The 18,408-nt window shown below is 28.7% G+C and overlaps 2 protein-coding genes and 1 non-coding gene across 3 annotated transcripts; all 3 read left to right on the top strand.

The window, feature by feature from the left end:
- Positions 1-248: 248 nt before the first annotated feature.
- On the top strand, positions 249-320 carry TRNAD-GUC. Its single transcript has one exon. It is a non-coding gene; the product is annotated as a tRNA-Asp (tRNA).
- A 1,292-nt stretch (positions 321-1,612) lies between these two features.
- On the top strand, positions 1,613-3,462 carry LOC101219385 (gibberellin 3-beta-dioxygenase 1). The gene is made up of 2 exons (XM_004136023.2): positions 1,613-2,028; positions 2,832-3,462. Exons 1-2 carry the CDS (start codon positions 1,613-1,615, stop codon positions 3,460-3,462), a joined length of 1,047 nt encoding a protein of 348 aa, XP_004136071.2.
- A 3,256-nt stretch (positions 3,463-6,718) lies between these two features.
- Positions 6,719-8,332, top strand: LOC101219623 (gibberellin 3-beta-dioxygenase 1). The gene is made up of 2 exons (XM_004136024.1): positions 6,719-7,221; positions 7,639-8,332. The coding sequence occupies exons 1-2, from the start codon at positions 6,719-6,721 to the stop codon at positions 8,330-8,332; spliced, it is 1,197 nt and encodes a 398-aa protein (XP_004136072.1).
- The last annotated feature ends 10,076 nt before the right edge of the window (positions 8,333-18,408 follow it).

The raw sequence follows: 18,408 nt of genomic DNA, 5'->3' as shown, positions 1-18,408 counted from the left end.
TTGATAAAATATTACTAATACTAATAAGTTTTATATCAAATAATGAGTTCTATTATAAAGAGTAAATTTAAGATTCACTCAAAGTGTACCATGACTAAATTTGAATATGTATTTGAAAATACATAGACTAAATTTAAACATATATATATGGATGTAATTTTGTATTATAAAATATTTTTTAATATTAGATATTGCTTTCTTAAAAGATAAAAAAAATAAATACCCATATATTAATGGAATATCAACAAGTCGTTGTAGTATAGTGGTAAGTATTCCCGCCTGTCACGCGGGTGACCCGGGTTCGATCCCCGGCAACGGCGATTTATTATAATTTTTTCACTTTTTGTTTTTATTTTCCTTTGGGAATAAAAATTTAGTACATCGTTACTTTCAAAATATTCAAAAGTTACTTTTAAATAAATGCATTTAAAAAGTGGATCTTACATCTTTTTTTCTACTATCAAATTTTTTAATTTGATTGATGAATAAAATGTGTTTAATTAGATTCTAGCTGAAAATTACGTGAGATTCACTATATTTTATTATTACATTTATCTTTATCGTTATAGATATTGTTTCTATTATTAATAATATTTGTTATTGTTAAGGTCAAACGATGCAATAACAGTAAAATATGACAAATTTGTAGGTTTAAAGTAAACGTGATAAAAAATAATCTAATTGTATTTAATAATCCAAACCTATTATATGAGTCATTCATAATAGAGTTTTATTTCAATTGCACCAATTTTTGTTGTAGTTTAGCAAACGTAGCTTTGTTTAACCACTATTTTTCTTTTTGCGTTTTTTGGTTTTCTTTGTTTTCAAGTTTTAATTTAGTTTGTTTAAAACATTGATATAAATAAAAGCAAATCAAGAAACTTAGAGGTTAAAGGGGTTTACAAGTGTAATTTTCAAAATGTAACTTTTAGAAAATTAACATATATATTGTTATGTTGTATAATACAATCACTTTCTTCTCCTGCCATTATCTCTCTCTTCTTCTTCTGCTATTAATATATATATACTTTTCCTGATGCATGTTAGATCGTACTTAATCTTTATATAATTGAATCAAACTTAATTGGATTGTATCAAGATGTGTACTGAAAAAAATTATTAATGGAAGTGAGAAATAAGTTCCAAATGTTGTTCTACTAAAATATATATTGTTTGGTGAAAAATCCAACCCTCCCTCCTAACATATTAAATCAATCCATGCATGCATCCTCTTCAAATCACTAAGAAACAAAAAGGTATATTTTAGAAAAAGAAAATTTTGCCACACCACAAAATTGAGTGCAATTCAAAGATGAATTAGCAAAGTATTTTACCGTATAGAATTATTTTCTTCGATTTCTTTTCTTAAATTATAAAATAACGAGTCTTGAAAAGATAAGATAGATAAAGTAGTTTTAGGATGGATAATTAAGTAGAGTATTGATTATATTAACTTTTGAGTGCATGTGTGTAAGTTGTCATCATCTATAGGGCTACACATTATGGTAATCTTCTTACACCTATCTCTCATATTCTTCTCTATTTAAACTCATCATCCTATATCTTAATTGCCTCTCTTCCTCATATTCTCAACCACAACATATTTTATAATATGACCAGCATCCCCAACATGAGCGACGTCTTCAAAACTCATGACCCTCTCAACATTCCCACCAACAAAAGCCTCGACTCTGATTCCGACTCTATCCCTGTAATTGACCTTTCTCTCCCTAATGCTCCCGCGCTCATGAACAATGCCTTTAAAACTTGTGGGGCATTCCAAGTCCTTAACCACGGCGTCCCCCTTTCCCTACTCAAATCCATGGAATCCTTCATCAATGATCTCTTCGATCTTCCCACTTCACAGAAGCTTAAGGTCGTTCGTTCCCCCGAATCCATCTCTGGCTTCGGACTCGTTCCTCTCTCCAAAATATACCCTAAGCGTCCATGGGGTGAGGGCTTCACCATCATCGGTAACCCTGTCGACCATTTGCAAAAACTCTGGCCTCAAGACTGCAAAAAATACTGGTATTACTATTACTATCATGGCCAAATATTATGATAATGTGGTTAAGTCCTAAAATATTGTTTTCTGTATATATATTATCTTCTTTTTATAATATATTTTTTTAAAAAAAGGTGCCATTTTTTAATTTAGAATTTGGATAAAGATTCTTATTGCATGTTAATTATGGTAATAAATTCAAAAGAAAATAGATTTAATTTTCAAGATGTAAAAACAGAAAACAATGTTACCAAATTGAGCTATAATAATCCAACTATATATAATGAATAGAGCAGGGTCACATATACAATAATAAAATAAGGGAAAGAAATATTGATTCTACATTTTTCACATTGTATTCATTTGAATCATAAAACTTTCAATTTCATCCGTTTTGATTTAATTTGACCTAATTCATCCACAATCTAAAGAGAAAGAAAAGAAGAAAAACAATTTAAAATTCATTCTAAAATTATTAATTTTAATAAAAATTCAGTTTCGTACACAAGAAATTTGAAGGTGCACAAATTAAATGATTGAAACTATTCTCAAATATTCGTAAATTTTAACTAATAATTTTTTTTTAATAATATCTAAAAATGTAATAAAATATTATAATCTATTAGAATACAATCAAGCTGGAAGATAGACTACAATCAATATTTTTGTCATCACGATCAATTTTTATGATCATATTTTTGCTATATTTTAGTTTATTTTTTTATATTTAAAAATAACTTTTATAAGAAAAAATTATAATTTGAAAACTTCTTTAATTGTGGAACAAATTCTTAAAAAATTGATGAATGAACTGTATAACTTGTAGTGATTTAGTGGAAGAATACAACAAAGAGATGAAGAGTCTATGTGGAAAGCTGTTGTGGCTTACATTGGGAGAATTAGGCATAACTCCAGAGGATATATATTGGGCCGGACCGGATGGGGATTTCAAGACCAATAATCAAGCCATACGAATGAACTCTTACCCGGTCTGCCCAGAACCGGACGACCTAATCGGGCTCCCGCCTCACTCCGACACCAGCGCCTTAACCATTCTGTACCAAACGACAAAAGGGTTACAAGTTTCGATGGAAGGGAAAGGGTGGGTGGATGTGGAGCCGATAAACGGTGCACTGGTGGTTCAAGTCGGAGACATGCTTCATATTCTTACAAACGGGATGTACCCTCCTTCGGTCCATCAGGCCGTAGTGAACCAGACCAGTGATCGTATCTCGACGGCGTACTTTTTTGGACCGCCGCCAAAGGGCGAAGTTTCACCGCTTAAGAAACTTGTTACCCCAACTCAACCATTACGTTACCCCACGGTAACGTGGGCTGACTACCTCCGTAAGAAATATGTTCTTTATGAGAAAGCACTTCCATCTATCCGTCTTTCCGCTCCAGCTCCTACTGGTCTGTCAAATGGGAACGATCAGAACTTGGTGAAAGTGGGCTAATTAATATAATCTTCATCTGTGTACTTCCTCCCACCCATAAAATAAAACACATTTCTAGAACTAAAGTAATTAAAGCCAATTTGGAGTTAATTAGGGTTTTCGTTTTTTCTTTCTTTTCAATCAAAGGAAGAGATGTTTACGTTATCATATGTCTGTATGAAAGGACACATAATGAATTAATGAAATTATGGTATATGTCTTCTTTTTTTCAATGTTTAATCATCTTAATCCTTACGTAAAAGGGTTTTCCAAAATGTTTAACTCAATCGTTAATTATTTGTTTCTCTAAGAAATACAATAATGGAAAAGCTGAATTTCAACGTGGAAGAATGAATTATGTACTTATAGTTGAGTTACTACTTTTTTTTTTTCCAACTAATAGTTACAAATATAACTATTAAATTTAAAGTTTTAACCTTTAGTAAAAACTTTTTATAAAATTATAAACATAGGAGTTAACTCTTTTGAACTAATATGGTCGATTGTTAAAGTTTTTTTATTCATTTAAAATTGTTGAAGTAAAAAATAGGGACATTTTAAGAAATATTACAAAATATTGTAAAATTCATCAAACTTGTAGCCTATTTGAATTTTTTTTAAATCTTGTAAATAATTTTATTTTTGTGCTATTTATAACCATGGTCCTAAAATATATTATGTAATTTTGTCTTTCTAATTTCGTGAAAATTCAATAATGCATTAAATTAAATAATGCCCCAAGAATAAAAGAGACAAAAAAGTACAAATATAATAACTATATAATTTAAATATTAGTTGAAGAATCAATAGGGTTAAGTATCTCTGCAAATATAAAGTATAAGTTGTTTCGAGAAAATTTAAGTCTATTTTTATATGGTTTTCTTATCCTAGTTTACATTCTTCAACAAGTACAAGATAGATTCTAAGTTTAAAAATTTAAAATAAAAACAAATACTTTTTAAATAAATACGATCTAACAATGATTACAAAATATGACCTAAAAATTTTTTATTTCAATTATAAAGCATGTTATAAGATCGTTTAATGAAATATGAATTCTAGAATTCGTTAATCTCTAATAATAATAGAAATATAAAATGAAGATACTTTTTTATAATTTCTTACATATATTTAACTATATAAAATAACGTATCTCTCACCTTCTACATTGTAGCAGTGTGGTTGAGTAATTTGTAAAAGAAAGTAGGGTGACGATGAATCATCAAGGTTTAGTCCTATCTATGCCTTTGACCATATTTCAGAAGAAGACAATTGCATGTGGCCAAGATTTCTATATCCACCATAAGCATAATCAAAGCCAAAACAAAAGTCTCAAACATTTCTTTTTCTCTATTTTTTTCAATTGGACATTTTTACTTTCTTTTTCTGTTTTGTCTCTTTTATGTGACACCTATAAAACTTAAATACCAACTTGCCTTTGTGTGATGTACTATTACTCCATGGTTTCCATTGCATGTGCATGCAAATAAATAGAAAGGGGTTTTGTTTTGTTTGAATTTTGATATGGGACATTTAATTTGCTTAGGCTGGCTATTTATTTCCATATGACGTGTCATTCTTTTGCATGTAACTCCCATATTCTATATTTTATTTATGACGTCTAACATAACACAACGTTTGTATATTCTTATACAAATAATATAATACTGTTTATTTTACATATAAAATTTTAATGATTTATTTTGTTAGCCGGATATATTATTATATAAAATATTATCTATTTTGAATATAATTCTTTCTTATTCGTTAGTCGGAAGTCGGATACAATAAAGTTAGTAGTTTTCATTTATATATTATGAATTGAGATTTTATTAATTTTGTATCTAAACAACAAAATATGCCAATAAACAAAGCTCACAAGTCAAAATATCCTTTTAACTTTGTTTACATTTGAAGTTTAAAACGCCGATATCAACAAAAAAAAAAAAAAAAAAATAGTGATGAAAATACCAATAAAACAATTGTTAATGAATGTTTCTAAATTATTTAAATTAATATAAATATTTTATACTTTTTTGAAAATATTGAAATATTTATTATTTATATTAACTTGATTAGTGACATTATATTATTTATCATAATTTCTTTCGATAAGATACTGAACAAAAATGAGATCAATAGGTACACTAACACATTTCAATTAAGTTGGTATATATTATTAGTACTATCATACTCTCAAATTAGTAGCTCATGATTATTGTACAATACAAAAGAAATATTGATCCATTCCTGTTGTCAACATTGAACCATGCAAATAAAGAAATTATAAGATGGAAATATGTCAATATACATGAGTATAATACCGTAATTGCATGGAGATAAAGAAAAACCTATACTTTTGAACAATAATGATCGTCACAAGGCAGGAGGGATATCCCATGCATGGCGGTACTCTCTGTTCTCTCTATCTCTAATATTTATATCGTTAATGCATCTCACACGTAAGACCTTGTCGTGTTCTCTCTTTGAAGTCTTGCATGTAACTGCCCGACGTTTAACCTTCATCACCTTTTGAGAATATCATTTAGATATGAATAAATGTTAATTGTTCGTTTCTATTTGCATGTAACTGATCTTTTGTTCATAGGTGGCTCTGCATGCTCTGAAAAAATGGACACTGATGAGAGAAATAAGGAAAATGAGCAAAACAATATTAACCACAGTTTGTGACCTGAAAAACTATGATTTGGCGACTGACGAACAATTCTTAAGATCATCATGTACCCGTCATCCCGCCATATTACAACATAAAAAGTAAATTAAAATATTTTAGAAAAAAAATTAAACAATTTGGTAAGATGTACAACGATAGTTTTGATAGCTAGGAATTCGCTTAATTAATTTTTTTTTTCTTTTGGATAATTTGGTAGGATGCATGCATATTGACGAGGATAACTTAGATTGTATTAAATATTTTAGCCTCTATTTGGTTTGTGATTCATTTTTGTTTTTATGTTTACAAATGGGATGTATACAAAGCATAAAATTAAATTGTATTGGATTGTATTAAAATTTAAAATTCATCAACCAAACTTTACTTTATTTCACAATCGGTTTTTCAAAAAATAAAACTTGGAGCAATTTATATTAAAAGTTAGAACAATCTTAAAGGAAACCTCATGACAAGTTTAGGTATGATAGCAAGAGAAGTTGTGAGCCTCTATAAATAAAGAAAGTTAAACATTGTAAATCTCTCACCTCTTTTATCTTCCCTATTTTACAGTCATCCCAAGTACTTATCTTCATATTTTCAAACATGGCCACCATCCCCAAAATGATCGAGGCCTACAAAACCGACCCTGTCCACGCTCTCACCAACAAAAACCTTGACTCTTTTGAACAAATCCCCGACTCTCATGATTGGGTACAACCCAACTCTTTCCCTTCCTTTACAGATCAATCCAATATTTCTGATCTTTCGTCCGACACCGACTCTGTCCCTTTAATTGATCTATCTCTCCCTAATGCCCCCAAGCTCATCGGCAATGCCTTACGAACTTGGGGGGTATTCCAGGCCATTAACCACGGCGTCCCCATTTCTGTCCTCAACTCTATGGAATCCTTGCTTAATGATCTCTTTGATCTTCCCACTCCCCAAAAGCTTAAGGCCGCTCGCTCCCGCGATGGCGTCAATGGCTATGGTCGCTTTCGTATCTCCACCTTCTTCCCTAAAAGTATGTGGTCTGAAGGCTTCACCGTCAGTGGTTCCCCTCTCGAACACTTTCAAATACTCTGGCCTCATGACTGCACCAAATATTGGTATAACTATTAGTCTATTACTCTTCTTCGTTTGACAATCATTTTGTCTCCGGTTCACAAACATTCTCCCTTTCAATCTTTTGTTTTATCAACTATTTTATCATTATTTTCAAAAACCAAACAATTTTAATATATACATTAAAAATTTGTACACAAATAAGTTTAGACGAATGCACAAATGATTAGATGACGAAGGTGGTAAGGATGTATGAATGAATTTAGTTGAGACAAAATAAAAAACCTCTAAGGTTATATTTTTAAGAAAAAGTTACTACCTAACTTCATAACATATGTTCTACAACTCATCAAATGCATAAGATAATTTATTTAACGATAACTGGAATACGCCTTATTTAAGTTTATGGTTAAAACTATATACATATATACAAAGAAGTGAGAATGTATAATTTGTTGCAGTGATATAATTGAAGAATACGACCGAGAGATGAAGGGTCTATGTGGAAGGGTGGTGTGGCTTGCGTTGGGGGAATTAGGCATAACCCGGGAGGATGTGAATTGGGCCGGACCGAATGGGGATTTCCCGACCAGTAGTGGAGTGATGAATTTAAACTCTTACCCAGTGTGCCCGGACCCAGACAGGGCGATGGGGATTGGAGTTCACACCGACTCTTGCTTCTTAACCCTTTTGTATCAAAACAACGCTAGTGGGTTACAAGTGTTGAGAGAAGGGAAACGGTGGGTGACTGTCGATCCTGTACCCGGTGCACTGGTGGTTCAAGTAGCAGACTTGCTACAGATTCTTACAAATGGGTTGTACTCGAGTCCATTCCATCAGGCCGTAGTGAATCGGGACCGAAAACGGCTCTCGGTGGCGTACTTTTTTGGACCGCCAGTACACGCCGAAATTTCACCGATTAAGAAATTAGTGAACCCAACTCAACCATTACTTTACCCTACGGTAACTTGGGCTGAGTACCTTTGTAAAAAAGCTGAGCTTTTTAACGACACACTTCCATCTATCCGTCTATCCACTCCTCCTACTGAATCGTCAGATGTCAACGATCACAGCCAGGTGAAAATTAAAGAAAAAATACAGATCTTCCCCATTTTGGCCAACTGCATAAATATTAATGTAACTAAAGCCAATTGAAGTTTAGGGTTTCTTTAATTAATAATTTTGAATCACAGGGGAGGTTTTTGCATGGTTGGTGGGTGTAGTCAGTAGTAATATCTAATATATCCACAGTGTGTCTGAAATTAAAGATGATACAGTTTGAAGAAATTAGAAAGAGAGATGATTACTATTCTGCCTAAGTAAAAGGTGGCATAGTAAATTGTTGAATTATATATTTATATACATATCTTCAATTATCATCTTTGAGTTTGAATGTATGTTTGTGTATATACATAAATATCTTAACACAATTATTATATATATACATATCTTTAATTACAATCATGTAAGATATATTTCAAAAACGTAATAAAGAAAGGTAACACTTCCAAGATCCATAAAAGGAAAAAGAACGAAGACGAAGAATAGAAAAAATAAAAGTGTATATAACAGCATTCTTCACAAGTTATAATAGAAGCATGTCCTTTTTTTTTTATCCTTCACATATATCATATGGTAGAAATGTGCATTTAATCTGCCCAACCCTAGTACCTGTTAAGGTCCATTTCAATCATATCAAATTAAATTAAATAGTACGTCAATGACTTTGTAAATATAGACATTGACTTTGTTAGTTCAAAGTACCCTAATATCATCCCTCATGATAAAATAAAGTTTATATAATTTCATCATTAGTTGTAAGACATATATACACAAATTAAATTTAAAACTTTATTTTAAATTTTAGTTGAAATAATGTCTCGGTGCATCTATTTGATACTTCTTATCTTGTGAATATTAAAAAAAAAATGAATGATGGGCTAGCAACTTATCATGCAATGCAACAAGAAATATTACTTAACTTTGTAAAATATATTTATTATATTCTAGATGTGTAAAGAAGTTTCATATTCACAATGTGTTTTTTTTTTTTAATTTAAGCAAGATTCACAATATATGTTTATGTGAATCTTGACATAAGTTCATAATATCATCATTTTTCCATATTTATCCCCTATTATTTCTACTTCTAAACACATCTAAATTAGTCTTTATAATTTTTTCAATATAAACCATTTATTTGTTGTGTTCATTGGTCATGATATCAATGGTGGGAATTTGTTGCCTTCCACAACAGTTTTTTTCAAATCTATACAATATCTACACAAAAGGGTTTGAACTATAAAATCAATTCCTTGCATAAGTTTCGGATCTAAATATATACATTGTTAGTGATCATAACATTAATTATATTCATGCTGTACTTCTACATGTAATATAAACCATAGAAATATTTGGTATACAAATGCCATGACTATTTTCTGAGGGGTTTCTAACGTCAAGCCTAGTGCACTATCAAGCACCTTAATGTTCTTTGTATGTCTTTTTTAGCATCTCTTTGATTCTATCTCTGATTCATCAAGCCTAGTAAACTATATATATGATATTCCTAAGGTTTATTTGTGTCGTCATTTTGCTCTAATTAGCCTATATCGATTTAAACTTTTGGTATCTATACAACTAGTGTCACAACAAAACTAACCAAATTCAAAATTAACTTAAAAAACTTTATGCACATGAAAAACTTAGACCACATTTGATAACTATAATATTTTTTATTTCTAGTGTTTACCGTTAATTAAGGCCTTTATAAAACATCTCTTTTGTCTCTAAATTTCTTTTTTATTTTCATTATGTATTTTTTATCAACGTTTTCGAAACGGAACAAAATAAATACTTTTGATATTAGAATTTGGTTAAGATTAATTCAACTATTTTGTTTAGGAGGATACAAACTATTGTAAAACATGGAGTGAATAAATTTAATTTTTAGAAAAAGAATAGTTATTAAATGGAATCTTTAACTTAATTTGAAAAAGAATATTGACAATAAATTGATTGGAAGGTGTAGTTGAAAAACTTTTTGACTGGCTTTGAGGTCTATTATTGTTCATACAAAGATTATATAGTTGACTAATTTTGTATTACTCCAACTTGTAATTTTTACTTTAGTTTTAAACTTGTTCAAAAAAGTTTTTCATTTTTTATTTCTTGATAGAATATTCCATTCTAATCAGTAATTTCGTACGCACAACTTTTATCTATAAATTGGGAATTTCATATTTTATATATATTATACACATACATACATATATATTAAATAATCACATTCATTTTTTCTATTATCACACTACATCATCTTTTATTATTTTGACTCCAATGAGAAAAATGGAAAATTGAGTAAAAGAAGAAGAATAATGTGTTCAATTTTGGACTGATGTAAAGCCTTTCACATATATACTTATCTATTAGTTGTATGTATGACTTAATTAAATGTATTAAGTTTGATACTTTTCCAAAAATAGAAAAAAAAATTATGATAATAGAACGTATGTTACAATATTTTTTAAATTTGTAAAAATAGCAAATTTAAAAGTGATCATGACATTTTGATAGCCCTATGATTACTATCTGATAGTCGTTTGATATTCACTAATTTTATCATATTTGTAATATGTAAAAAAAATTAGTTATGAGATATTTTTCTTTTAAATATTTTTGTCATTTGATGCAATTTTTCATTAGCTTTTGTGTGTCATCGAGGAGATATGTTCTATAAATCAGAAGTACTACGAAAAAGGGGTCATTACTTTCAACTTTATTGTTGTATTATTGTTGTTAATGTGGTTGGAAAGGAACCAAAGAATCTTCGAAAGCAAAGAAAGATCCAAGTGCGAGCTATGGGACGATGCTTGTGCTCTCACGAGGCCTCTAGTCTACTAGATCAAAGTTTTTTACTAACTACAATGTCAGTTCTATTGCCTTAAATATTCAAGTTTTTGTTTAGTTTTTTTGGGTCTTTTGTATCGAGCTTATCACTAGTCTTTTATACTAGCTTCTTCCTACTTTCTATACTATCTTTGCTTGATTATTAATGAAGCGGGAATGATAAGGGCGCTAAGGGAATATCCACCTTGTAGAGATGCTCGGGTGCGTCTGCTGACCCAATAATTTTTTTATTGGGCGGTAAGGGCGATAAAAAAATCTGCTTTTTAAATATATGATTAGATTCTTTAGAAAAGAAAACTTAAACTGGACTAGAGATTAATGAATTTTGTTATAATTTGTAAGTAGTTTTATTTTTTTATACTTTTGAAAATGTCTAGTTTTTTCATATTTTAATGAATTGTGTATATATATTTTTTTACATCATTATATTATATCTAAATAAAAAGAAAAATGAAGGGAAAATGTTAGAGAAAAATAATAGGAGAAACGAGAAACAAGAAAGAATTATCAAACAAATTTATGTTTATGTTTTTTTGTTTATTTAAAAACAGAAAACGAAGAATAGTTATCAAACATATACTCCTGTTTTTTGTTCTTAAAAAAGAAGAAACGAGAAACATGAAAAATAAAAAATAGAAAACATGAGCGTTATCAAACAGATTCTTAGCATCTTCATAATTTCGATCACAATACTTTTGACGATATTTTAGAAGAAGACAAGTGCATGTGCCCAAAGAAGATCTCTATATATCTACCATAGCCAAAGTTAAAGCTAAAGCCAAAGCCAAAATAAAACTCAAAACATTTTATTTTATTTTTATTTATCCTTTTCACTTCTTTTTGTTTTTTCTATTGTCTCTTTTATAGATTACCCTACAAAACTTAAATACCAACTTGCTATTGTGTGATGGATTCCATGGCCTCCATTGCATGTGCATGCAATAAAGATTATTATTCTTTCATTTTTGCATTAGTATTAGTGCATGGATTTTCTTTTTCTTTTTTTCTTTCTTTTTTTTCCAAGAATAAAAAGAATTATTTCTGCTTGAATTTTGAAATGTGATTTGCTAGGCTGTTTTTATTTTATTATTATTACTACTACTATTATTATTATTACAGAAATAGATTTGCTAGGCTGGTTGTTCATTCCATGTCAGATGTCTTTTTCTCTGTTGCTTGTAAATAACTCTCATATTCTATTGCTCATTTGATTACATTATTTGTTACAATCTTATTGATAAAGACAATACAAATTTTATTTATTCACTTCAATAATATGACATTGTTTAACAAAAATTTATGCTTTTTGTTGTTGGTGCCTCATCATGCCAATGGAAAATTTTGTAAAATTTTGATTATTGAGTTGATAATTGAACAAATTTTGTTTCCACCACATTCATAAATAGATACTTACGAAACAAATAAATTAGAAATTAAGTGGAGAAAAACAAAATACTTTATTTGTTTATTATTAATTTTGAAGGGTGGAAAGTTTAGCATGAGTAGCCCACTGTCTATTTTGATTTTACTCAACAAATAGAAAATAGAAAACCTAAAGGCTATCATATAAAAATTAAACTAAAGACCATAATAAATCCAAAGGAAATGTAAGATCTTTACTTTTGACTATAACATGGAACTCCCACTTAGTTTGATATTAATAATTATTACTTTTGTAGAACTAACAATTTATTTATTTATTTATTTCAATTTTGTTGTTTATGGTAGACGAATGAGAAGTTAGAGTGAAAAAGTTTGATTTATTCAACGTTATACAAGTTGAGTTGAATTAGACAAGAAAAATAGTCTATTCAAGTGAAGCTGAAACTTTCTATAACCAATCAACTTGATTCGATTTTTAGGTTGAGGTGAACAAAATGAAGATCACAACTCGCACATATTGCAACAACCCTAACCATTCAAAGATTGCAAAGTAAAACAAACACACAACCAGATAGTATATATATCAAACACACTTACAAATAATAATAATATAGTTCATCCTCCATTGCTCTGAATTTATCTGCTTTCTCCCACTTTCCTGTGACTTTTCTTAATTTCGACTTTTCTCTATCTCCTCTTTTGTACTGCTCCTCCTCTATGATTAATGAATTTTTTTCAAAATATCAAACACACAGTTTGGAATGGTCTGTTTCGCCTAAATGTGTACTAGGGCTGGTTAAAAGAAAAAAAATATAGCCCACATAAAAAAATAAGTGGTGGCTAGTTTTGCAATGATCCATTAGAAAAGGAGTGAATGAGATTGTTGGAAAATAGGAATAAATTGAAACACTTGGAAACAATACAAAATGGTTTTGGGTTTATTTATCTTGTAAAAAGGACAAAGACACATTACTATTGATATTGTCTTTCTCTACCCCAAAACTATTTAAATGTCATATATATATGTATAGTACTTAGCTAGCTTTCCAAGTTTCTCTTTGTTTCTTGCTTTGTCAACTTCCTTCCTATTCTTTCCAAAACTCCTTCCTGTCATCATCACGATCTTCTCCTATATGCTCAGATTAATTAAGTTTTCATTCGTTATTATTGGTGTTTTTGCTGTCTAAACACTTCTATATCTCTAACTTTTATATATTTGGACCTATATGTATATATGAGATGCCTTAGCACATTATTACTTACCAATCATTTGAATATGTGATATTTAACTATGTATAGTGTTTTGTTAAGATAGCTCAACCTCTAAATCTAGTACTGATTTTACCGTGGGGTATAAAAAAAACAGTTAGGAGAATTGAGTTTATGCCATCGTTTTCAAAATCAACTTGAAAATGTTTGATAAATCAATATAAATTTTGTTTATATAAAATTAAATATTCAATTTAATTTTGTTGGAGTGATTTTCAACCATACAAAAATTATTTTAATCATTTCAAAATAATTTGCTTCCAAACTTTTACTTCTTTATATAAATCAATAAATTGTTGCAACCTCTTTAGTCCTATTTTAAGTTCAATTTTTTTTCTTCTAATTATCATGGCACTTCTATTAGCTCTAATCGCTATTAAGTTGCTTTCATGTTATTTTGTATGTTTCTCACATACGTGCAATAAAAGTATCCTATTTTTAGTGTATGAATAAAATAATTTAGATCAAGTGGGTTGTATGTGTGGTGGTATCAATTTCAACCATACATATGTTATATTATATATCTTTCAATAAACGATTTAAGCAATGGATATTAGGATTGTGTGTGTGTGGCAAGAAAATGCAAGGAAAAAGACAAATATATACATACATATGAGGAACTAAAGTAGCCTTCACTGCAAAGAGCCAGATTAAGCTAAGGCCCTTTTCAAGATTTCATTATCCTCATAATATAAACAAAATAACGCACAATATAGATTATTCTAACATTGACTATGTTCATGTTGTTAATTAAAAGTTTTACGGGAAATGTTTGAGGATTCGTAATAAGATGAGTTTGTAATGTAATATAATTCAAAATCTATGTTTAAAGATAATTCAATTTTTTGAATCTGATTTATAATTTAAAACTCGTTTCGTTACAACAGTTATCAATCTCATCTTTTTTCACTCTTTTCATGATTTATGATCTCATTTTCGTTTCGTTTTCACGCAATTACTCACAGTTTTAACACTTTTTTATTTTCAGTAATTTGAATTTCATTCCAACTCTCCAAACAAGAACTCGATTAAATAAAATTTGAAAACATATATCTTGATTTGATTGTTTACCAATTTAGAAATTGAATTTTACTTTTCAAGGATTTGTTTGCCACAATATATTTACGGAGAATAAAAATAGTTTTAGTTAAGTTTGAGATGCAAATTATTATAACTACACGTAACTGATCATTAATGAATAATGAAAATGCTTTATTTGACATAAATTTTGTATAATCATTATTTTACTATATGAGGATGAGATATTTTCTTATTCTTAAGATAGCAATCGCTTAGATTAACTTTATCTTTTCTTGGAAAATGAATGGAAGTGATCGAGGGGTGGAGGAATTTATTTTATAAGATCTTTTTATTCTCAGATAAACATTAAATTAATTTTAAAGTTAATATCTAAATTAATTGTAATTCTTTTCTTTTATTAATTAATTATTAAGAAGAATTATCAAAAATAACAAAGTTAACAACATTTATAAAATATAACAAATTTTCGTAATTTATCAAAGATAGACATTTATAGATATTAATATGTTTCTATTAGTCATATTCATAAATAATTGATAGAATCCAAAAATTTTAATATATTATAAATATTTTAGTTTATTTTTTATTTAAAAAAATGTTCCTTAAATATAACTATTCATTCCATGAAAATAACTTTTTTTTTTTTTTGGTAAAATACTATTTTTAGATAAGAGAAAATGAAATTTAGAATAGGATATATTTGTAGGAAAATATCACTATTTAGTTGATAGATTCACGATGGATATCCTAAACATATAATAAAGTCTATCTTGATCTATAGTTCCTTGTGGTAAATGAACTTTTTGATCTTTTATATATTTTTTTTCATTTTACATTATGTATATGTGTGTGTGTGTCAGTGTGTGTATGTATGTATATATATTCACACACAATATAATTGAATGGAGTCTTTTTTTTATATTCTCCACACATGTGTTTCTTACGTAACAATAATTGAATACATTCCCCAAGAAATATTTTAATTCTTGGACTCAGTACAATAATCAAAAGGCAATTATCGGCCATACTGCCCTTCATTATTTCATTGAAAATTTGAATGAAAAATAAACTAAATGCTCTAGCAGACTATTATTTAATCCTCAGAAATTAAAAAAAAAAAAAAAGAGAGAAAAAGAGAAAAAAAAAACATAAGATTTAATGATTATTATTAGTATTTAATTTTAAGTACAAGATTAATGATTATATATTATTGAACATATTGATTTGATCAATATATAAAGCCCTCTCTCTTATATCCATCATATATATCTACATATCCAAATTCAATAATAATGACCTCTCTTTTAGGGTTTCTTAATTATTCTTTTTAATATCTTGTCTCTTCACCTAATCTTTGGAACTCCAAAAACAAATAAAATCAGATTTTCTTCCTATCTCTTTCATAGTCTCTCTCTTCCATGATTTGAGGATATATAGAATATAATGAAGGGCAGTGGATTCTTTAAATTGGGATGTTTAAATGGGCAGACTATATTCAATGAATGAAAAGAAAAATTAAAAAAGACAAACATTCTTGTACAATCATTTCTATTAGTTTGAAAGCAAAACTTGAGAGGGTGTGGATATACTATGACTAATTCGTATCTGGACGAGAGTAATACTAAATTAGATAAGTAGGTATGAAGTTTTAGTGTTATTGTATCTGTTCTAAGAAAACAAGAGGAAAATGAGGTAAAAAGAATGTTAGATTAGGAGCTAGAAATTAAAGTAGACTAAAAAGGAAAAGAAAAGGCAAAAACCTAGAGAAAAGCAAAATTAGCTAGCTAGGTTGCCAATGATGATAACATTATTTGGAATTTCTCCTAACTTTTTCATTTTTCCTTTCAATGCTTACAAATATATATATAATTAATTATATATTCATTGGTAAATCTACCTTGGCAGACAAGCCTTTGGAAGTTATCTGATCTTTTGCCCTTTCAAAATACCCCCCATGTATATTATATTATAATCCAACATGTAAATAAGTTGCCAAAGATCAATAATATATATAAAATTTAAATGGAAAAGAAAAAGAAAGATAAAGCCCTAGATTTCAAAATAGTGAAATTTGTCACATTCTGGTCTGCCACCTACACAATTTATTATTATCTTATAACTTATAATTTGATAAATAATAATATAATATTAGTTTATGGGGTATATATGTTTTACAGTCAAGAGAGTGAAGGGAAACAAAACAAAACAAAAAAGGAAGAAGATGATAATGGTGATGAAGAAAAAAGAGAAGCTTAATTTGAAAACAATGGATATGGGATAAAGATTGTTAATATTTAAATATATAGAATGTAAGGTCAGAAAATTGCCATCAGAGCCATGCCCTTTCCTACTTTTTGTCCTCATCTTTTCAATTCTATCCTTCACTTCTCTCTTAGGGTTACCATTTTTCTGTCACTTTGCTTTTATATATTTTTTGCTGCCTATAGTCATGTGATTTGTTGGAAGCAGGAATATATATTATTATTATTATTTTAGTATATAAATTGTAAAAGGGAAAAAATATTGCTTTCTAGTGCAATCAACTGTGTGCTTTGGGGAGATCTTGCCCTAGAGGATCCACCATATATTATATTATGATCAAGATGATGAACAATAACTACCACTAGAATGGAATTAACATGTATATTATATTCATTTCTTTTCCTAAACATATATGGATTAATATTATTTGTTTTCACCTATTGAGATTTCTCTATTTAGTTATCTATCTTTTTAGGATTTTTTTTTTAAAATTAGAGCAAGGTTTTGAAACATGAGAAAAATAGTTTTTAAAATTTCCGCTCTTTGTTTTTTTGTTACGAAATTACGTAAAGATGAACACAAATATACGTAGTTCATTAACAATGTATTAGCAAGAGGGAGAATAAATATTATTAGAGAGAATATTATCTATACAAAATTGGAGAGTTTATATAAATATACTTCTCTAAATCCTAGTATTAAAATCGCAAGTAACTACATATGCTCAATTACAAAAACTAAAGAGAGCTTTTAGGAGTCAGTGAGATCCTGTATTAAATTATTTGTCGTACTATATAACAAATTCAAGGCATTTCAAAATTTATTTTAAAATTTGAATAATAATATCAATCGGAATAATGAACCTCTAATAATATCTACACAACAATATGATAATGTTCACTTAGTTAGTGTCATGGTACAATGGGTTGGCTGATTTTTTTAACAAGAAAAATATTCTAATTTTGCATCCTGTCTTGACGTTTTCCAAGAAACTTGTTTCACTATGTGCAAAATCTGTCTAAATACATTCTCCACTTTTTCTTCTTCTTTTTTTGTAATTAACCATAATGCAATAACAATAACTATATTTCCTAAGATAATTCTTTTGATTTTGAAGGCTATTCTTAAAGTTGTGTCATATATATATATATAGATTGTATGGTTTTTGTTTAGGGTTAACTATACCTATTATTATCATTGTAACATAGTATGAAATAGAGTACTGGTTTAGAAAATCCACCCAATGTGTTGCTAAAACAAATAGGTTAACGGTGGTTGATACTCATTTAGACTAGGTTGTCTCCCATAAGTAGTTTGAGAACAAGAGCTACTATCATGGAGATGAGAGAGGAGTTCATGCTTATATA

Source organism: Cucumis sativus, chromosome 7 (genome assembly GCF_000004075.3).
Source record: "Cucumis sativus cultivar 9930 chromosome 7, Cucumber_9930_V3, whole genome shotgun sequence".
Taxonomy (NCBI): Eukaryota; Viridiplantae; Streptophyta; class Magnoliopsida; order Cucurbitales; family Cucurbitaceae; genus Cucumis; species Cucumis sativus.
The sequence above is the reverse complement of the archived record's forward strand: the minus strand, read 5'-3'. Positions and strand labels throughout refer to the sequence as shown.